General features: G+C 42.7%; 1 protein-coding gene across 2 annotated transcripts in view; it reads right to left on the bottom strand.

Annotated features, from left to right (window-relative positions):
* CBL (Cbl proto-oncogene) overlaps nucleotides 1-22,979 on the bottom strand; it is a 94,541-nt gene that overhangs the window by 46,690 nt on the left and 24,872 nt on the right. For both annotated transcript variants that reach the window (XM_030220505.1, XM_030220506.1), the window contains exon 2: nucleotides 16,215-16,462. In XM_030220505.1, coding sequence (XP_030076365.1) covers nucleotides 16,215-16,462 — 248 coding nt within the window. The remainder of the gene's footprint in view (nucleotides 1-16,214; nucleotides 16,463-22,979) is intronic.

Below are 22,979 nucleotides of genomic sequence, written 5' to 3'. Positions count from 1 at the left end.
GGGTGGGTGTAATGGAAGTGAATTTTAAAGATTGTTTTTCAGCTCGGTCTTGACCGACCAGTGCACTCGGGGTCTGTATTGTTGATTAGAAGTAATTCTGTTTAAAAATGATTGTTTAACTTTGATTGTATGAACACAAGATGGAATGTGGAAGATAAGACAGCTCTAATTAATTTGGTATGTGAAGAGGAGTATGGCGCTTGCTTTCTGGCTCCAGCCTGGCCACCTGGAGTTAGAGAGCATGTGACCACGTTCCCACAGTATGGCTTGTTTACCTAGACAGAGAAGCATTCTGTAATTTTCCTCAGCTCTGAACATGAGTTCTGAGCCTAATAAAAAGGGGAGTTTCTTTCCGTGAAATCGGGAGCTCATCTTTAACGTACGTACTGCGCAGAGGATCTGTTCCTGGTCTAAAAAGCTCCTTGCTTTCGTTGTAACGGGCCCCACCAGCTGATGTTAAGAGCCTGGATGATGTAAGGACCAGTGATGTATGTATGTATTATTGCTTCTTTTCCTGGTCTAAGAACTCTTAGCATTGCTTAGATGTAGAGATCAGTGATGTAATGATTGTTTAGCTAATCATTGTATATATGTCTTAACCATTATATATATATATATATATACATACATACATATAATGTAGAATTTAGCTCCTCTAATAAAGGTTTCATTTATCTAATACGAATCCAAAAGAATCCACGGTAATTACTGAGTAGTCTGTGTCAGTGAGCCAGGTTGTAAATCCATAGCAGTACAGGGGGCGGGGGGGGGGGGGGGGGGTAAATTATTTTCACATGAAGGGTAGTAACCAGAGTACTGTGGAGTAGGAAACTTGCATGTCCTGACATCTATGTTATTTTTATAGGGTTTTTAAAAATAGATTTCAATAGCAAGACAGACAGACCAAACTGATGAGATCTCTAGATTTCAGAGACAGGGGTAACACTGAAGTATTTTCTCTTCCAAATCAAAATGCTGGTTCCCATAACTCTTTCCCATTCTCTAGAAACAAGGCAAAGTCAGAGATTTCATGGAGAGACTTGGAGATTTATAGCAAAGCTTGATAAACCCCAGGTGCCAGGTTTCCATGATGACTAAAATCAGATCTGAAGCCTAGGGCTCAAAGCACAGAAGCAGCAGGGAGGCAGCATCAGGTCCACACAAAGGATGACATGGGGGCCAAACCAAAATGTTGCTGCTAGTTGCCCCTAGCGTCGGGCCCCTAGTCTTACCTGGCTGGTTTTGCTCCTATTGCTCTGCCTGTCCATCAACACTGCACAGGAGAAGAAAGCAGTCAGCAGTTTTATCTTTGGCATTTTGAAGATGTAAACAGTTCTGATTGCTATGTCAGAAGTAACGGTATAGTAAATAAACGATTTATAGCCTGTTTTATCCCAAGGTCCAGAGCAGGGTTCCAAATCTTTACAGATTGAAAAAAGAATGAACTGTCTAAAAACTGCCTCTTATAAACCTTTCCCTGTACGAAAGCACAAGAGACGATCCACAATATGTTGAGTACAATGCAAGGATGGCAACCCTAGGGAAACGGTCATATTTTCTGAGGAATATCATATTTTAAAAGCCAAACAACATTTTTTAAATGTAACGTGGGATTCTATTGGCTTTCATCTTCTGTGTTGTGCCAGTGGATAGAGCAGGTCAAGGACAGGCAGAACTAAAGCTAAATATTAATTTAAATAAAGTTTTATAATGGCTGAATGGTTTTCAGCATGCCAAGGTTGAAATACTTAAAGGTCAAACCTCTTTGCATAATGTCATCATTAGTCCATAACTGAATGCAAAAGTGTTTATCATGATCCACAGTACATGTATCTTCATAACACATCTCTCTTATCGACATGTCTAAAGATGTTTTAAAAAATTATCAGAACTTATCTTTAAAGAATTTCCCCTTTGACTTGATCATGTTTTGGCGTCCTGCATCGGGAAGTAGAGAATTCTCAAAGCTCAGCATTCATTCATTTCTAATAGCAAGGAATGTGGAGTGATTGATGGTTTTTTTTTCAGGGACAGGCAGAGAAGCGGCGGGAAAACGTAGGCTCCTGCCAATGTGCATGGGATTACTGGGCAGATAGAAGGGGGTTGAGGCGGCTGGGTGTGTGGGCAGAAAGTGGCCAGATACTGAGGTTCAAGTGACTGAGATGTGTGGGTGGTGGGCAGAGGCCAGAGAAATAAAAATGTTCCAATTGTTCGTACGTCTGGCTCCTAGATCCTAAGAAAATTTGTCAAGGTCTGATTTACAGCAAAAGGCTACACTACAATCTGTATGTCAGTGAGGAAAGACTGGCTGCTGTTAGGAAGCAACTATATAGGGAAGCCTCTAAACTGCAAGTGACAAGTCCAAGAATATCACTAACAAGCATGTGGAACCCAGTCAGGGCTGGAAAAATCTGGACAACAGGTTGTCATCTAGTGTTTGTGCACAGGAGAAGATCCCAAATTGGCCAGAATGGCAGAGAAGCTGCCACCAGTAGTGCTAAGGAGGAGAAGCTAAGGCAGGGAAAGGAAGGAGAGCTATCACTTACTGCGGTGAACGGCACAGCTAGATCAGACAGAAGAGGAGCCGTCATCAACTTTGAGAGGAAAAGCTGCTGTGAGCGGGCTGGAGACTAGCTATGCTTGAGGGGGCGGGAGCCACAGATACTGCAGGCCAATCACAGATAAGGGGAGTTCATAAGGAACAGAAGGGACAGGGAAGTATAGTTAGGGGACAAAAAAAAAAAAAAAAAAAAAATCTAAAATGCAAAAACATACAGAAAAACTCAGACAAGGAAAAAAAAAAGGGGGATCAGGAGTCTAGGAAATAATAAACCAACATGTATTTCAGTGTTCAACACAGGTATCGTAATGAACCGCATCATTAACAGATGCGGTTCATTACGATACCTGCGTTGAACACTGATTTATATTGGTTTTTTAACCAGTTTGATGAATAGTCTTGGAAATACGTGTTGGTTTATTATTTCCTAGACCCCTGATGCAGGACGATTGGGCTGAAACATGAATCATGTCGGGTCGTGTTCCATGTTTTTAGAAGATTTCCGAATAAACTTTGGTTTGGACATCAACTATGAGAAAGTTTCGTTGCTCTACTTTGTTGTTTTTGGTGTCCCCTCTACAGCAGAGTATATTCCTTCTGTTTTGTGACTGCAGTGAGCTGTCTGTCATCTGTACCATCTTGGTGCTACATCTATGCTGGACCTGAGCTCACTATCACCAGCATCCCACCTCACATGAGACACTCCTGTACTTTAATCTTGCTTGAGCAGGGAAAGCTATTCTCTGGGTTTCTCAACCCAGTCCTCTGGTAACCCCAAGCCAGACTTTTTCAAGACATCCAAAATGAATATTCATAATACATTTGCATATATTTCATGCAAATTTATGTAAGTACTGCCATACTGGGACAGACCAAAGGTCCATCAAGCCCAGCATCCTGTTTCCAACAGTGGCCAATCCAGGTTACAAGTACCTGTCCCAAAACAGTATATGCTGCTTATCCTAGGAATACTGTCAAAATGCTATAAGGCGTTCTACTTATTATGTCCAAAATAACACAATAGGTATATTCAAAGTAGAAAAGTTAGTGGAACAAGTACACCTCTAATTGAATATCAGGGACGTCTCATATAGTCAACATTTGGCTGTACATACAAAAAAAAAAAAAAAAAAAAAAAAGAGATATTCTTGTGTCTCCCAGCCGTGACAATCTTTAATCATTGACGACCCCCTACCATCCAATTTTTATAAATATTTTATATGCGAAAATCATTAATAAGAGAGTACTTGGGGCACACACTTTGAAACAAAAAGAAGGCTTCTGTTTTCACCACAACTATTTGTGCTATTTGTGCTGTACTGTGTGAAAACTTTGGCATTTATCAACTATGTGAAAACTTTGCCACTTATCTGCATGCGTATTGAGGAGCGCCCAGGAACCTATATTATCCTAGAAATAAGCAGTGGATTGTCCCCAAGTCCATTTAATAATGGCTTATGGACTTTTCTTTTAAGAAGCTATCTAAACCTTTTATAAACCCCGCTAAGCTAACTGCTTTTACTACATTCTCTGGCAACAAATTCCAGAGTTTAGTTATACGTTGAGTGAAGAAATATTTTCTCCGACTCATTTTAAATTTACTATTTAGTAACTTCATTGTGTGCCCCCTAGTCCTAGTATTTTTGGAAAGAGTAAACAATCAATTCACGTCTACCCGTTCCATTCCACTCATTATTTAATAGACCTCTATCATATCTCCCCTCAGTTGTCTCTTCTCCAAGCTGAAGAGCCCGAGCCGCTTTAGCCTTTCCTCATAGGGAAGTTGTCCCATCCCCTTTATCAATTTTGTCACTCTTCTCTGTACCTTTTCTAATTCCACTATATCTTTTTTGAGATGCGGTGACCAGAACGGCACACAGTATTCAAGGTGCGGTCGCACCATAGAGTGATACAAAGGCATTACAACGTCCTCATTTTTGTTTTCCATTCCTTTCCTAATAATACCTAACATTCTATTTGCTTTCTTAGCCGCTGCAGCACACTGAGCAGAGGGTTTCAACATATCATCAATGATAACACCTAGATCCCTTTCTTGGTCAGTGACTCCTAATGTGGAACCTTGCATTACGTAGCTATAGCTCAGGTTCCTCTTTCCCACATGCATCACTTTGCACTTGCTCACATTAAACATCATCTGGCATTTAGATTACCAGTCTCGTAAGGTCCTCTTGTAATTTTTCACAATCCTCTTGTGATTTAACAACTTTGAATAACTTCAAACATGCGTGGGATAAGCATAAAGGAATCCGGTGCAGAAGGAATGTATCCTCAGGAGCTTAGTCAAGATCGGGAGGCTGGGCTGGTGGTTGGGAGGCGGGGATAGTGCTGGACAGACTTATACGGTATGTGCCAGAGCCGGTGGTGGGAGGCGGGGCAGACTTATACGGTCTGTGCCAGAGCCGGTGGTTGGGAGGCGGGGATAGTGCTGGGCAGACTTATACGGTCTGTGCCCTGAAGAGCACAGGTACAAATCAAAGTAGGGTATACACAAAAAGTAGCACATATGAGTTGTCTTGTTGGGCAGACTGGATGGATCGTGCAGGTCATTTTCTGCCGTCATCTACTATGTTACTATGTTTGTGTTATCAGAAAAATTTAATTACCTCACAAGTTACTCCATTTATAAATAAGTTAAAAAGAAACGGTCCCAGCACAGACCCCTGAGGAACCCCACTATGTACCCTTCTCCATTGAGAATACTGACCATTTAACCCTACTCTCTGTTTTCTATCCTTTAACCAGTTTTTAATGCACAATAGTACACTACCTCCTATCCCGTGACTCTCCAATTTCCTCTGGAGTCTTTTGAAAATCCAGATACACAATATCGTATTAATTGAGGATATCTTGAAAACCAGACTGGCTTGCGGTTCACCGGGTACTGGGTTGAGAAAATCTACTCTCGAAGATCTGAAATCAGAAAAGTGCCATTGAACTGAGACAACCACTAACTTAAATAAGGTTGAGGCAACAAAAATTTTGGTTGACCTTTTGTTAGAAAATTCACTAGACATTATTGCACCACTGAAGTTTTGTTTTTTTAAATTCCAATGCCATGTTATATGATATACTACTGATTTGAAACTTGCAAAGCAGGACTTGAGGAAAAAGGAAAAGGAGGTGACATAAAAACATCAGATATGACAACAAAAGCAGCATATAATCCATGCCTTTTGGCATATCGTCAGAAAGAACTTATTGCAAGAGGAATTTTATTGATCAATCTATTGAGTTTGACCAAAAGCTTTATATGAGGTTTTTAAACTTCACCTCAGTCATATCTAAATAGCCATGATTTTGTATTAGCCTTTCGGAACAAAGTAACCAAGATCTGTGACTGCATTTCACAATCAATGGCTAGCATCTAGTGATGCTAGTCTAGAGGCTAAATGGGAACATTTCACTTTAGTAGGGATGAGTTATATTGAGAAGGTGATTGGCAATTTAAATAACTCATCTAGTCCTATGAAAGTTTGTTCTACACAATCTTAAGCGGAATGAAAAGCGATATTGCAGAATCTCTGGCAACTATTGTAAACCATTATTGACTTCTAACATGTACCTAGTTCTTTACAGGACAAGTATCCATCCTATACTGAAGATATGCAATACTAATGCGACAAATCCTAATTATAGCCCAGTTTCCTCCGTTTCTTTTGGTGAAAATTATAGAGAAGGTGGTTCTTGCACTGTTTCCAGACTTTGTGACTGCAAAGGATGTGTTAGATAAAATTTCAATTTGGCGTTCAGGCGCAACAGACACTATTATTATTTAGCTTTGCTAAGGGGTTAAATAATTTACATCTGCGACCTTCGATAAAGTTGAATATTCCATCTTATTGCAGAAAACTATTCTCCATCTTGAATTGGTTTTCTTCTTTGACTGATTGATTCCAGCAAATATGCACATGCAAGGACATCTCCTCTTGGTTTTCATACCTACTGGTGTTCCTCACGGCTCCTCGTTATCTGCATTGCTTTTTACCTTAGTTGTACAGCCTGTCAATTATCGAGGTTAGGCACGATGGATAGAAATCTATGCTGATGATTTACAATTCATGGTTCTAATTGATCTTCTCTTAGTGATACTACGTATGTTTTGTTATTATCCCTTAAATGGATGCTGGCTAATACGAAGAAGCCTGACATGTTCCTATATGGATCTTCTTTATTACAATAGTCTTGCTTTTATGATCGATGGACATACCTTTCCTATTTCCAAGTCATTGAAAAACCTAGGAGCCATAGTACATCCACATCTATGAAGATGTACATTTCTAATGTTATCAAGACTAATTTATAAAGCTTTGGATGCCATGTCACTTGAAATTCCTTTTGAATTTTTAACAACTTGCACTCTTTCAGGCATTAAATAATTCCTCACTTTGACTATTGTAATGAGCTGCTAATAGGTCTTCCTGGTTCAATTCTAAAACCACTGCAGATCATTCAGAATGCTGCCACTAGAGTGTCGAATTGAGACCATTGTTGCAGGCCTTCCATTGGTTGCCTAATGCTCACGTAAAATTTAAAATCCTGTCATTGCTGTATAAAGCTTTGAATCATAATGCATCTATAGTCACTGCTTTCCTGCTTTACTCTATTGACCACCTGGAGCACCGAGATCAGAAAATCAGGAGCATGACCATGGAATGCTCTTCCACTAAATTTGAGTGTGGCAACATACTTGAATTCAAGAAACTTCTTAAAGACCATTTGTTTCAGTATACATTTTTGTCTAGCTGACAATTAGGATGCTGGAATTCTAACTGTAATATGGCCATTACAATATGTGCACATGGAGTGGCATTTTAGAAATGACATAAAACTCAAAATTTGGATGTCCAAGTCTGTATGTCACATATGGATGTCCGTTTCTCGTGTATTTTAGAAAAGGATCTGCCGATACAACACATTAGAAATGGATGTCCAAGTGCTTGTGACTACTACTACTTATTTCTAAAGCGCTACTAGACATACGCAGCGCTGTACACTTGAACATGAAGAAACAGTCCCTGCTCGACAGAGCTTACAATCTAATTAGGACAAACAAGAGATAAAGGAATATTAAAGTCAGGATGATAAAATAAGGGTTCTGAACAAGTGAGTAAGGGTTAGGAGTTAAAAGCAGCATCAAAAAGGTGGGCTTTTAGCTTAGATTTGAAGATGGCCAGAGATGGAGCTTGACGTACCGGCTCAGGAAGTCTATTCCAGGCACATGGTGCAGCAAGATAAAAGGAACGGAGTCTGGAGTTAGCAGTGGAGGAGAAGGGTGCAGATAAGAGAGATTTACCCAGTGAACAGAGTTCCCGGGGAGGAATGTAGGGAGAGATGAGAGTGGAGAGGTACTGAGGAGCTGCAGAATGAATGCACTTATAGGTCAATAAGAGGAGTTTGAACTGTATGCAGAAACGGATAGGAAGCCAGTGAAGTGACTTGAGGAGAGGGCTAATATGAGCATAACGACACTGGCGGAATATTAGTCGTACAGCAGAATTTTGAACAAATTGAAGAGAAGAGAGATGGCTAAGTGGTAGACCTGGGAGAAGCAAGTTGCAATAGTCTAAGTGAGAGGTGATAAGAGTGTGGATGAGGGTTCTGGTAGTGTGCTCAGAAAGGAAAGGGCGAATTTTGGTGATATTATAGAGAAAGAAATGACAGGTTTTAGCAGTCTGCTGAATATGTGCAGAGAAGGAGAGGGAGGAGTCGAAGATGACCCCAAGGTTACGAGCTGATGAGACAGGAAGGGTGAGATTGTTATCCACAGAAACAGAGAATGGGGGAGGAGGAGAGGTTGGTTTAGGGGGAAAAATAAGAAGCTCAGTCTTGGTCATGTTTAGTTTCAGATGGCGCTGAGACATCCAGGCAGCAATGTCAGACAGACAGGCTGATACTTTGGCCTGGATTTCGGCTGAGATTTCTGGTGTGGAGAGGTAGATCTGGGAGTCATCAGCGTAAAGATGACACTGAAAACCATGGGATGAGATCAGAGTACCAAGGGAAGAAGTACAGATGGAGAAAAGAAGACTTCCAGAATGAGCAACCATTTCATAAACTGAAATGTCCAAACTACAAATAGGGCAAAACAAGGGATATGGACGTCATTGTAGCAGCATAGGAACATCCATATTGTAAATGGCCATGCAGATGTCCATGTGGAGAAATAGCCTAATGGTCAGAACAGCCATCTGAAAACCAAGGCAGAGAACCAGAGGACATTGGTTTAAATCCCACTGCAGCCCTTTATTTTGTTGTTTTAAATTGAGTACCTTCTAGGCACATAAATACCCACCATAACTAAATTTGAAAGGGGAGGGTGGTATTCATAAGTATAGTTTCCTAAGTTGTCTTGGTTGACTATACTGTATTCTCAGTGACTTTTTGCTGTCACTTTTAATTGGATTGTTGGTTGGTTGTTTTGTCTCGATAACAATAAAAACAGTTATTGAAAAATAATACCTATCATTACTTCCCTTACTCCCTCCAGTGAAGATCTGCTTAATCGGAGCATCTTTCTATAACCTGGACCATGCCAAGTATCAGGTCTAAATATGGATGTCCACCTTTTGGACATGGAAGTCCCTTCCCCTTCTGAAATCGGAGTTGGGCATGCATATTTTGGCCCCTCCCTTGTCCTGCCCAAGCACTTACCCAGACTATGTCCTCTTGACATATATTATCCTGGCTTTATAAAATCGGAATCTGGATGGTCATACAATATGGAAGTCAAAATGCCTGTTTTCAGACATCCAAAACAAGAATTGAGCTTCTAAAATATTCACTAAAAACATTAAAATGACAATTTTGTTTGTGCATGATGTACTGTAATCCACTGTGACCTGACTGAGTTTAATAATTAATAAATAAAAGGTTTTAAAAAGTAGCTACAAAGAAATATTTTACTCTGGGTCCTAAAATCTGTTTTTTCAAGGAGTTTTGCACCCCGGCACCCCAGAAAATCATTTTCTCCTTGGTGCTGTAGACTATAATGTCCTCCACCAGGAGGCTTACACACAGTCCAGATACCAGAAGCATACTGCCAAGTCATGCACCAGAACAGGTATCTGATAGATGTTCATTTTAAACGAGTCTTGGATGAAATATTATGTAAGAGAGTAGATGGTCTCCTTACATAAGTAATGCCACACTGGGAAAAGTCCAAGGGTCCATCGAGCCCAGCATCCTGTCCACGACAGCGGCCAATCCAGGCCAAGGGCACCTGGCGAGCTTCCCAAACGTGCATTCTATACATGTTATTCCTGGAATTGTGGATTTTTCCCAAGTCCATTTAGTAGTGGTTTATGGACTTGTCCTTTAGGAAACCGTCTAACCCCCTTTTAAACTCTGCTAAGCTAACCACCTTCACCACGTTCTCCGGCAACGAATTCCAGAGTTTAATTATGCGTTGGGGCATCATTGGTACTATGAAGGCTACAGCTCTTCCTATACAACCAGTGAAAAGTACACACTGCTTAGAGAGAGAGTTGTGCTAACGTGCAGCAGGACATGCGAAGCAGTGTTATTTACAGTTGTGCCGCTCTCCCTCCGCTTGGCTGAGAGCAACTTAGGCAGTCTGTAGAAGAGCTAACAGACGGTCCTCCGCTTTCTTACACGTAGGGAGGCTTCTCTGTGTACACATCTCTATGCACACAATCAAGAAAGCAAAGAAAAATCAGAGGAAAGAAATAAGGATTGTTCTGGAAACAGTATTTTAGATCACCTCCTCAGCCTACAGGGCCAAAAAGGAAAGGCTGTAATTATCTTTCACAGCAACCAACCATATCAGCACTGTTCTTCAAATCAATGGGCCATTTCACATAATTATGGCTGGACCAACAAGAATGTGAAATGTAGTTTGCACAAAATCTGAGCTTCAGAGCAGTTACTTGGGAGTTCTGTGGCTCTAAAATCTAGCTGCATTCAGTGTGTTTTTAAAATGCACCTTCCTTCTCTCACCCCCCAAAAAGCCACCAAGGCAAAGCAGGGAGCTGCCACTTAAGTTAAACTTCAAGAAGCTCCAGTATCTGCTGCACACAGCAATCAGTTATAAAAATAGACATCTTTCAACACCACTTGTACACAGGAAGTGGACAGAATTTACTTTAACTCTCGGCGATCATCTGATACTCTTACGTGCAGTTTAGAGGGTGAAGAATTCCTCTGACAACCCAGAGTACAAATCCTGTAATATCTCTGTTCCTCAAGTCCCTATGACATCCAGGTAACCATGAGGACCATCCCAGACACCTCACTTAACGTGATATCTGAGTCGCTGGAGTTCTTCAGCTTACACTTCGAGGACCTTCACACAATGAATTTAGAATTTAGCCCAACTGAACACATTCAGCAGCAGAAGGGTTACAAGACGTAACTTAAAAGAAATGTAGAAGGCTATAAAGCAGTTGAGGAACTTCTTTCCAAAAATTCCTATGTACAACGCTTCTCTGTGCACACATCTGTCCATCTATAAATTGGAGGGGGGAGCATTAACTCCACCTTTTCAAACCCTTCTTGCTACAGCCTCTGTTTCTTCCCATCATTTCTTCATTTCTAGGCCTTCTACAGCAACACAACAGAAACATCTCGGACACTAACCCCAACACCTCCTGCTCTGTCCTCCAGCTAAAGCCAATCCTGAGAAGCCTCAAGAAGCGCAGTTCCCCCCCCCCCCCCCCCTCCCCAACACAGCTGAGGCTGGTTTTGTGGTGCCTCAATGAAAGCAGCTCCCTCCTCTGGCCAAGGTGAGCCCCTACCCTAGCTGAGTCCAACTCTAAAGTGACAACCCAACAAATATTGATCCCGAGGTCTTCCTGCATCTAACCACACAAGACATATGTCTTTCGAGTGAGGAGCACATTTCAGCACTTATGAGATAGTCTCAGAAGATCTTGCATCATTCACAGGGACTGTTCTTGAGCAGTGGACAGACTAAATTGCCTCTCTATAAGTTGCAGGTCTTAGAATATCCCCATTTCAACTTCTGATTTGCAGAAATGATTTAGGGCAGGGATGCAGGAGTTCAGGCCTCAAGTGTTGTAAACAAACCGTGTTTTCTGGATACCCCTAATGAATGAAATAGATCTGCATGTATACTAACTCTATTGTAGGCAAATCTATATCATGCATATGCATTAGGAATGCCTGAACACCTGATCTGTTTGCAGTACTCAAGCCCTGCATCTCTGATTTAGGGCCTAAGAGGTTCATTCCACTTCTACCCCTGCTGAATACTGCTCAACCACTCCAACACCCATGCTAATCTTAGCAGCAAGATTTCAATATCACACTTGCTATATTTTCTCACAGGAAGCTACAGGTCTGGTGTTACATACTTCTGTTCTAATGGGAAGTTCCTGAATGACTTCAGTATAGCATGGTGATAAAACACCTGAAGACATCTAGCATCCTCTGTCAGCCTTACTCTTTGGTACAATTCAGAATATCTGGCAGCACTATTCCAACTAAGAAATACAAACTTAATCTTAAGTGGTTTATGACAGCAGCTTATGATAATTCAGCAGCTGCCATTTAGTATCAAGCCAATTTTCATTGCTTGGAAGAGTGTCCTGATACCAAAACACAGAAGTGACACAGGCAAGCACAACGTTTCTGCTCATAGCTGGCTATATGCCCAGTCTTGAACTTGTGAACTTAGGGATGGTGTTTTGGGAGTTGACCTTAGTTTTCGTCTTTTTTTTTTCCTGTGCGAAACGTATGCCATCTAAGGTCACGTTAAAGATAAGGATTTGCACAGTGAATCCGACATGTGCCACTCCAACTCACATTTGATCGTGCAGTGGAAGACACTGATCTATGTCCTAACTGGACAGCAGTCAGCCAGCCTGATCAGTGCTTCAGAAGGTACCGCGCTCTCCTGAGCAGAGCCCTGGCCCTCTCCTCCCCACTGCTCACTGGCAGTAACCAGTCCTAGAGCTCCTAAGTAGGAGCAACTCCCATGTTGGCACAGACCTGGCCTAAGGTACTTCCTGCTTCAGCTTTAATCAAGCTATCCTAATTAGAATGCAGACACTGCTTTCACGGCATTGTCCTTTTTGCAAAAGACTTTGGTAAGAGCCACTGCAGTGACTGACAGAGGAAGGGCTGTTTCATACGAGTACAGTACAGCGTGAGCTGTATACTAACAGCAGCAGCAGAAGCAACCAAATTCCCTGGACCACTGAAGTTCAAGCTTAGAAGAATGTACGTGATAAAACATGGCTCGAAGTTTTAGAAAGTTCAAGTTCACAGGAGCTCTTTAGGAAACCTTGGGTCCTGTACACAGGTTTGCTAATGTTCCTATGTCCACAGTAAAATATGCCCCTGTATAGCTGGCAAAAGTTTCCCTAAGCCATCCAAGGCTTTCTTAGACCAATGAGATTATAAGACAAAGTGCCACTGAAAGAAGAAACACAGGAGACACCTCAACTGTTTCTGTTGCATCTATTATTATGATGCTTTAGCTCATGCCTTTACATTTCCCCATATGCATGTCTGGTGGCCTGAGAGGACAAGAGAATCTTTGGATGTAATCTCAGTGTCACTTATCAAACAGGTCAATTATAACAGTGGCAGCAGCCTGTGTCTATCTGTACCATGACCATGCTCCACTGGTCATGATGGGCACAGAACCTGAATCTCCAGTAACTTTAAATTTTTGATGGAGGCCAAAATTTATTTTTCTTTTAATCATATAAGGAAAAAGATCTGGATGTCTAGCAGCCACCTGTGCAACTGTATTTAGTGGCTGCTAGACATCCAGATCTTTTTCTGTTAGTGCTGTCTGGCCAGTGCAAATGTACTAGACTGTATTTAGTGGCTGCTAGACATTCAGATCTTTTTCTGTTAGTGCTGTCTGGCCAGTGCAAATGTACTAGACTGTATTTGGTGGCTGCTAGACATCCAGATCTTTTTCTGTTAGTGCTGTCTGGCCAGTGCAAATGTACTAGACTGTATTTAGTGGCTGCTAGACATCCAGATCTTTTTCTGTTAGTGCTGTCTGGCCAGTGCAAATGTACTAGACTGTATTTAGTGGCTGCTAGACATTGTTGTATTTTATATATAAGGCTTGGGTGACAGAATACTGCCAAGAACATTTGCTGTATTTTACCTTTCTCCCACTTTAGTCCAACTAGAATGATGTATATGCTTGGGCAGGGGCCATGCACTGTAGCTCCCTCTGGAACAGCTACACATGTGCACCAAATCTGCCCAGTAGGTGCTATTTTAAGATGGCTCAAGACTCCCTTCCCCAGGGCTCTGAATGCTGTCTCTGCAGCCAGGCTTGAGGACTGTGCTCTGAGCAACACCGTCAAAAGGAGTCATGAAGCTGGCACAAGCACAGTTTTTCATATTTGCCATAAGGTAGCAAAGCCCTCCGAGGATGCATTCTTTACTTCCCCAGTACAGCACAGCAGCAACAACAGGTGCATCAAAGTGAAAAAGGAGAAAAAGCAGCTCTTGCTCTCTCTCTCTCTTTATGTGTGCGGTGGTGGTGGGGTTGTTGTTGTTAATGAGCTCTAGAAAGTAGCTAATATTCTAGTTACCATTAACCTCAATTGTGGCCTACCTAAAATAAATCAAAGGACACAAAACATTTAAACAGTAATAATAATAATTTAAAAAGTCACCCACAGTGGTACATCCAGGGCTTTTTTTTTTGAGGGGGTACTTGGGGGTACTGAGTACCGGCACCTTTTTCATTGTCTGCTAAAATTGACCCATGGACCCCAAGTTTTAATGAAAGAGCTCAGGCTCTAGACACCAATTCTTCCTGGTCATAGATTCTGTGACTGGTTGCAGGGGCCCTGGCTATTGTGGGGTGGGTCCTTCAGTGATCACCCCACCCCTGAAGGGTGACCTAGCATTTGAGTACCAGCACCTTTTTTGCTAGATAAAATGCACTGGGTACATCAAGCTCCAATGCTTTTCATTGGTGCGACAGGGACTATTTTTTTCAGGGTGGCGGGGAGGGGGTACCCACATCGCTACAGTATCAGCCTTGGCACAGGATGTTTGTTGTAGTTTCCCTGGAAATAGCCTCACAGTCAAATCATCCATCAAGCAAGACTCCTTGGTGTCTGCTACAATTTACATTTAGCCTCTGCTGTAGAGCCAGGCACAGACATGACAATTACACTTTACAGAATGTGCCTGCACCTACTGTAAAAAGACAACATAAAAAGGTAGACAGGATCAGACATTGTAAAACCACTTAAATTCTGGTTCAGAAACACTCATGTAGCTAGCTCATGGTCACATAGCAGCATTCACAGTACTGGAGACTGGTAGTTGCCAGTTAAAAACACTCAAGCATGCAAAATTGTGCTGGCTCAGCGCTGCCAAAGGCCAATGTTTAACCATCCTCACAGGACAACTGCCTGAGGAATCTACCCTTCCCAACCACCTGCCCAAGTCCAGGGGATAATGGTGTCACTCCCACTTTCAGACTTGCATGCCCCAAACAGCCCTTCACACTGTGCTCCCGGTGCAGTTGGATCACTTCGGAAAAAGGCAAGCAATTACAGCTTGGGGAAGGGCACCAGAGTGTGCAGCTATCTGCACTGGACCAGTTTGCCTGTTACATTGACCTCTAACCCTTCTCTATTTTTTCTGCAGCATGAGTAAGATTCCTACAGCAGCTAAGCTAAAGCTTTTAAGAGTGCAGCTGAGAAGAGTTCCTGTGCAAACTCCGACAGGAAGTGCCTTAACAAGGCAAAAAAAAACAGCACAAACAAAACTGCCCTGCTTGTCCTACTTCCGCTTTCTCCTCCTACACTTTGTAAGAAACTGCTGAAAGGATCAGAAAGCTCTGTGCAGACATTATGCAGGCAGTGAATTTACTGGGAATATGACAAGAGTACAGAAGAGTCAGGGAGAAAGACCTGCTTTATGAAACAAGAGGTGTGCAATAAAATAGCAAATACAAAAATACTTCTGCAAAAGTGCTTCATCACTTCCCTTTTGACTTTCAAAGTATGATCGGAAAATAAACATAAACCACAATGGTCTGTTCTCAAGTCCAGTCCCTTTCCCCAGGCAGGCCAACTGTCCCCCACTTTAGCCTCTGCTTCAGGCATTAGAACAGACCAGCTTGACCCTAGACACTAAAGCAGCCTGACATGTGTGTACCCAGCTGAGCCCCTCCACCAGGTGGGCTTCCTGTACCTCATTTAAGCCACTTCCTCAGATGCTGAAACAACCAGGTCTATCTGTACCCCAGCTGAGTCCTTCACATTCTCTTTCACATTCTTCTTTCTCTGAACACCAACAATTCTGCTCAATTTCTCTTTGCGCAGAACCTTTGCTGTTCTTTCCACATTTTTACCATAACACAAGAAGAGATTTGTGACACCTAGAAAGGAACAGATAAGATACAAATGTCTGTCCCCACTCTGTGACTCCCTGCAGAGGAGCCCATAACATTGTACACTCACAGGCACATGGACTATGCAACCATCAGTGTCTTTCCTGCATCCCACCAACTCATCTTCCCCTCATCCCTTGACCTGTGTCTTTTCCCCAAATTCTGGTCTCCACTAGTTAATGCCGGGCCTCCACCTCGGGACAGGCTAAGAGGTCAGACAGACATGTGCTAAGCCCAATGCCCATCACAGGCCTCAGCTTCAAAGATCACCTGGGCTGGGAGTTCTCCTCATACATCCGCTCTTTTCCATCCTTGAACAGGCTGATGGTTTGCTTGGTTTTCTTCAGCAGGTTCTCCATGAACACTCGGAAATACTCATTCTCTCCCAGTGTCTCCATCTTGCCCTCGTAGCGGGACATAATGGTGCGCAAATGCTGGTATGTATCTGGCAGCAGGTCTAGGATATAGGGAGGGCTATTCTTTAGTGCCAGCTTTGGGTTTTGACACAAACGCACCACCTTCAAAAGAAAACAGAAAAGGATAAGAGAAAGTCATTTCAACCCTGTTCCTCCATTTTCAATATGTGACTTGGTTGGTAATCCAAAAGTACTGTAGAGGGAATGACTGGCATGCAAGATAACCACTGAACACTGTAAAGTATATGGAAAGTCCCTCCCCCTCACCAAGGTACAACCCCTCAAACACACATCACTTGACCGATTTCTATATTCTCAAGGCAGCTTCTCTTCAATTCCCACATATCCCATATTGCTGCCACCACTATGTACAGTTTCACAGATGACATCACATTAGCTACGGTTGGAGTTTTTAGTAATTGTGAGATCATTCTAACTACTATAGCAGCTTCCTAAGGAGACTGGAGACCAGACACCACATCAGAAGTTCTTAAAGAAAAACTAGTATCCTAAATTATATATGTTTCAGGTCAAGGAGTAGCAAACACTGAGGAATCTCCAGCCACTGTCATACAAAAAACTGCCATATAAATAACTTAAAACAGTCCACACATAATACCAACTTTATTCTGCTGAAGTGAGGGGGCAGAGGAAACACCTTCAGATTGAGTGGGTATACTAGACACTATACCCATTTCATCCTTGGTGAGTTGAAGTTTTGTCAGTCACCTATCACACTTGTTGCAGTGAAGTAGTTCCGTGATCTCTGGGAACTATGTTTATCCACACTTAAGCGATGCAAACAGCTGCTCTTTTCAATATAAAGCGCTCATAAAAAACACACTTCCACCTGCCATGCAAGCTTTGCCTTGTCCATGCTTAATCCAGCCAATAGGACATGCAGTCCCAGCTTTTCTCGGCACATCTCCATTGACATACAATCCCTGTCTCAGCGCAACAGTTCACCTCTGCCGATACGGAACCCAAACCCCACATGTGTCTGTGGCCAATTACCAAGCAGACATGTACTTGCCACCAGTCATCAGCTGAACCCCCTAACGATGCATCCTACCACAGTCAACATACCACCCCCTAGACATGCAACCTCCAAACCACACAAGGTTACATCGCTCGCTGTGTTTACAATTCCATTGACTAGTACAAGAAAAAGACCAAAACCTCACAGAAAGGGAGAGAAATGTAGAGATGATTGTATAGCACTACATTCAGCATTTTAAGTCACAAGCATGCCGCTTTATTCTAGATTAGGGACAGAATGTGTTTATTATTTAAACTGGAAATCTTTCATCGTCATGGGATCTATTTTTTTTTTTTTTAAAGCTCCTAAGGATGTCAACGGTTATTTGTCTGAATTTCTCTAAAGTATTTCTGATGTGTCTAGGTTTTTCTAACTTGCGTTTCCTGGGAAAGTGTAAAGTACTACTTAAAGCAGAAAGGGGAGACAAAGGTGATAGGTGATTTCTTTTCTACTTTGGCTTACCTTGGACTATCAATAGTTGTTGACTTCCAAGGTCGTATCAGGGACACCAGCTTGGACTTGAATTTCCTACACTGTATTAATGATCATTCAATTATAGTAACATAGCAACATAGTAGATGACGGCAGAAGAAGACCTGCACGATGGAGGAGTGGCCTAGTGGTTAGGGTGGTGGACTTTGGTCCTGGGGAACTGAGGAACTGAGTTCGATTCCCACTTCAGGCACAGGCAGCTCCTTGTCACTCTGGGCAAGTCACTTAACCCTCCATTGCCCTATGTAAGCCGCATTGAGCCTGCCATGAGTGGGAAAGTGCGGGGATACAAATATTAAAAAAAAAATAAATCCAATCTGCCCAACAAGACAACTCATATGTGCTACTTTTTGTGTATACCCTACTTTGATTTGTACCTGTGCTCTTCAGGGCACAGACCGTATAAGTCTGCCCAGCACTATCCCCGCCTCCCAACCACCGGCTCTGGCACAGACCGTGTAAGTCTGCCCAGCACTATCCCCGCCTCCCAACCACCGGCTCTGGCACAGACCGTGTAAGTCTGCCCAGCACTATCCCTGCCTCCCACCACCGGTTCTGGCACAGACCGTATAAGTCTGCCCAGCACTATTCCTGCCTCCCAACCACCAGTCCCGTCTCCCACCACCGGCTCTACAAATGTTGCAGGCAACTCCAGTGGGTTTTTCTGATCATTCCTTGGCAACTGATTTGGAGGCTCATGTGACCCACTCATCAGAAAGGAGTGTTAAACTGAAGAACGCACCTTGTTTTACAGATGAGGTTTGCCTCTTCCAATGTCAAAACAGAAAACTGAAGACATTATGAAATAAATCCCTGAAGGATGTGGACCTCATTGCATGCAAGATTCATGCTAAAATCTTACACCAAAAGTCATGCGTATCAGCTCAGTTAGTTCTTTCATATAATAAAAACTTCCTTGCTGAATGCTTTCTTAAAAACAATGCTTTAACTGGGGATTTCCATATGCCTAATGAGTAGTCTTCCAATGGGACAAAAATATCAGTACCTCTTTGGAAATCATGGTGTCTTCTATTGAACGTTACAGGGGTTGTTGAGACCTATGAACTTGCACGGACAGCTTGTCTAAAAATGGACAAATTTCTTAAGAGTGTGATCCCTAGTGATTGACCCCCCCCCCCCCCCCTGCAAAAAAAAAAAAAAAAAAAAAAAGATATTCTGCCTGCACAATTTGAAATTGAAAATGGACAAATTTATTGCAGAAACCACCGATGTAAGTGACTTGTTCAATATAGCAAGGGAAATTTCCCAACTAAAGGAAGCTGTCGTACAACCGATTCTCCGAGGACAAGCAGGCTGCTTGTTCTCACGACTGGGTTGACGTCCACGGCAGCCCCCACCATCGTGAGAACAATCAGCCTGCTGTCCTCGGAGAACACCTGCTACAGGTATGTATCATTCGCTTTATGAAATGATGTAAAGATGTAAACAATTTTAATAGTTATAGATCTATTTCCCATTTACCCTTTTTTGGCAAACCAGCTGAAAAAAGTTGTCACCAGTTGTCTCATTTTATCGAAGAATACATTTTGGCTGTGGGGTAAGCAAGGTTATGGCTTTGGCTACAGCTTGGAATTGGTTCTCTATATATGGTCAGTGTTCTTTGAGGGCTCAACCAGGGATATGACTGTGTGGTTGTATTCTTATACTTTACAGCTACCATGACATTGAGAGGGGCATAATCAAATGGGGACGACCATCTCTAAGGGCGCCCATCTTTAAAGGGTGTCCAGGCGAAGGGGCGGGGAAACCTGCATTATCGAAACAAGATGGCCGTCCATCTTTCCTTTCGATAATACGGTCGGGGATGCCCAAATCCCAACATTTAGGTTGATCTTAGAGATGGTTGTCCCCGGTTTTCAGCGATAATGGAAACCGAGGACGCCCATCTCAATAATGACCAAATCCAAGCCATTTGGTCATGGGAGGAGCCAGCATTCGTAGTGCACTGGTCCCCCTCACATGCCGGACACCAACCGGGCACTGCACTGACTTCACAAATTGCTCTCAGGTGCATAGCTCCCTTACCTTGGGTGCTGAGCCCCCCCCCCCCCCAAAACCCACTCCCACAACTGTAGTACAACACTACCATAGCCCTAAGGGGTGAAGGGGGGCACCTACATGTAGGGAGAGTGGGTTTCGGGTGGGTTTTGAAGGGCTCACATTTACCAGCAGAAATGTAACAGGTAGGGGGGGATGGGCCTGGGTCCGCCTCACTGAAGTGCACTGCACCCACTAAAACTGCTCCACGGACCTGCATACTGCTGTCAGGGAGCTGGGTATGACATTTGAGGCTGGTAAAAAAAAATATATATATATTTTTTTTTTAGGGAAAGGGGAAATGGGACTTGATATACCGCCTTTCTAAGGTTTTTGCAACTACATTCAAAGCGGTTTACATATATTCAGGTACTTATTTTGTACCAGGGGCAATGGAGGGTTAAGTGACTTGCCCAGAGTCACAAGGAGCTGCAGTGGGAATCTAACTCAGTTCCCCAGGATCAAAGTCCACTGCGCTAACCACTAGGTTACTCCTCCACTTTAGGGTAGGAGGGGGTTGGTGACCACAGGGGGAGTAAGGGGAGGTCATCCCCGATTCCCTCCGGTGCTCATCTGGTCAGTTCGGGCACCTTTTTGAGGCTTGTCGTGAAAAAAAATGGACCAAGTCGGCCAAGTGCTCGTCAGGAAAGCCCTTCTTTTTCCCATTATCGGCCGAGGACGCCCATCTGTTAAGCACTCCCCAGTCCCACATTCGCTACGCCTCCGACATGCCCCGGGGAACTTTGGTCGCCCCCGCGATGGAAAGCAGTTGAGGACGCCCAAAATCGGCTTTCGATTATGCCGATTTGGGCGACCCGGAGAGAAAGACGCCCATCTCCCGAAAATAAGTCTGTGTGTTGACAAGAATGCAGACCCATGGCACAGTTTCTATCCTTTTTCAGAGATCTAGTAAAAAGAGCCTTTGGTGCAACTTACTGAGCTGGAGGGACAGAATATACATGACATTACATAAGTGCTTTTGTAATTTAGTGCTTCCAGGTTTGATAATTGTTAAACTAAAATCACTGCCTGGTCACATTGTCAAAGCATGACTGGCCACTAACAAATAAATTTTGCTAAGATTTGAGTACAGTAGTCGCCTGTGTCCTTTCCCTGCCCAGAGATTAGAATTGAGATTGTTGTGTTTAAGCCAAGACTAGAAATTAAAGTGTCAAGAGTCCGATTAGATTCCTTGAAATGCACAAGCAAACTAGCAGTGTTGGGAAAGTTTGTTTCTACCATTTTATTTTTACCCATATTTGGAACTACAATTTTGGCCATGGTGATCCATGCCTTACTAATACTGCAGCTGAATTCTGTAATGCCCCTGATGTGGATCTCCCTTTTTAATCAAACTGTACAGACTCCAAAGAGTGCAAATTACAGCTGGGTATGTTTTGGCCAATAAGGTGTATGATCATATTCAAATGGTGCTGAAGGTCTCAACACTGGCTGCTTGTCCTGCAGAGAACTGAATTTAAGATCTTGATCTGGATTTATAAACTCTCAAGGAGAGGCCACCACTGTATCTGCCAACTTTGTATGCTGGTATGTCCCACTAGGCAGTTCATAATGGTGCGAGTCTGATGGCAACCTTTTCTCTTGCTTAAGCCCTATTGTTTTGAATAGTCTTCTTTTGAAAATTCAGCCATCTAAGGCATTGTTTTCAGTAGCTTATAAATGTTGATTACTTGTTATTTTAAATTCATATTTTTGAATGTTGTGGTAAACCATGTTGTAGCTTTATTGGGATGAGTTGTATGTATGATCAACATAATCTTCCACACAATATGGTGGCATGAACCTTTGATGATGGTGTGAGTTATCTCATTTTGCTGCTCTTACTATTGGCTTCTAGCCATAAGGCCACATACCAAGAGGAAGAGGGTTATCAAGGCAGTTCCACCTGGGCAACAAACGATAGCCCGTTATACAGCAAAGATCTGTACAACCGGAGAAGTGAATCTGGCTGTGCAGGAAAGAGAGTTCTCTGCCTTCAGATTAGAAAGTACACTCTTCCCTCTGTTGCTTGAAGTACCGCTGAAGGAAGAGGTCACAGGATTACAGAATTTGACAGCATCTATTGTGAAAGATTGTAAAATTTTCTAAGAAAAATTGAATTTATCGAAAATTTTAATAGGAAATTAAATTAAATCTAAGTTTTCTTAATTTTCCTAGATCTCTGGGGATTTCTCCCACAGAAGCCTTTAAGATGTACTTGATTGAGGTGTTGAGATTTTCCTCTAAGAAAGAAGTTTAGGAAGCAAGAACTGACCCTTTAGATATTTCAAACTATGTTAAGTAGAGAGGTGTGGTAGCCGTGTTAGTCCACTCTTAAGGTTATCAATAGAAAACAAAATAAAACACGGAAAAGAAAATGATACCTTTTTTATTGGACATAACTTAATACATTTCTTGATTAGCTTTCGAAGGTTGCCCTTCTTCGTCAGATCGGAAATAAGCAAATGTGGTAGCAGATAGTATATATGAGTGAGACATCCAAGCATTACTTTGACAGTCTGACAGGGTGGGAGGGTGGGGGTGGGCAGGAGGTATGCATGGGGACATCAACCTTGTTAGAAATTTCTCAGGTTTCTGCAGAATTTTGCTAAATTAATTACTTTTTTGTGTGTATAATTCCATCATCATAAAGACCTAATCCTCCCTGCCTCATGTCTGTCTGACCCCCCTCCAGGTTTCTTCTTACTCAGGCTACCCCCCCCCCCCCCCCCCCCCCAAATCAGTCCCACTGTTCAATTTAGCTTGGTTTCTCTCATCCTGCATGTTCAACACCAGTTTTCCTTGTCACCACTTGAGGGTAAAATCCTTTAGCAAGACCCCACCACTTTCTCACTCCCATCCTCAGCACACACAATCCCAAAGCTTTTCACCTTCCTCCATAAGCTCAGCCATTGCTCTCATATATTCCTTCCAGCACAGACCCCAGTAGCATGCACTATGAAACCTTCCTCTCCTTGTTTTCCCCTCCCCCATAGTTCTCTCTCAAATATCCCTCCCCCCCATAGTGCT

This window comes from Microcaecilia unicolor, chromosome 12 (genome assembly GCF_901765095.1).
Source record: "Microcaecilia unicolor chromosome 12, aMicUni1.1, whole genome shotgun sequence".
NCBI lineage: Eukaryota > Metazoa > Chordata > Amphibia > Gymnophiona > Siphonopidae > Microcaecilia > Microcaecilia unicolor.
The sequence above is the reverse complement of the archived record's forward strand: the minus strand, read 5'-3'. Positions and strand labels throughout refer to the sequence as shown.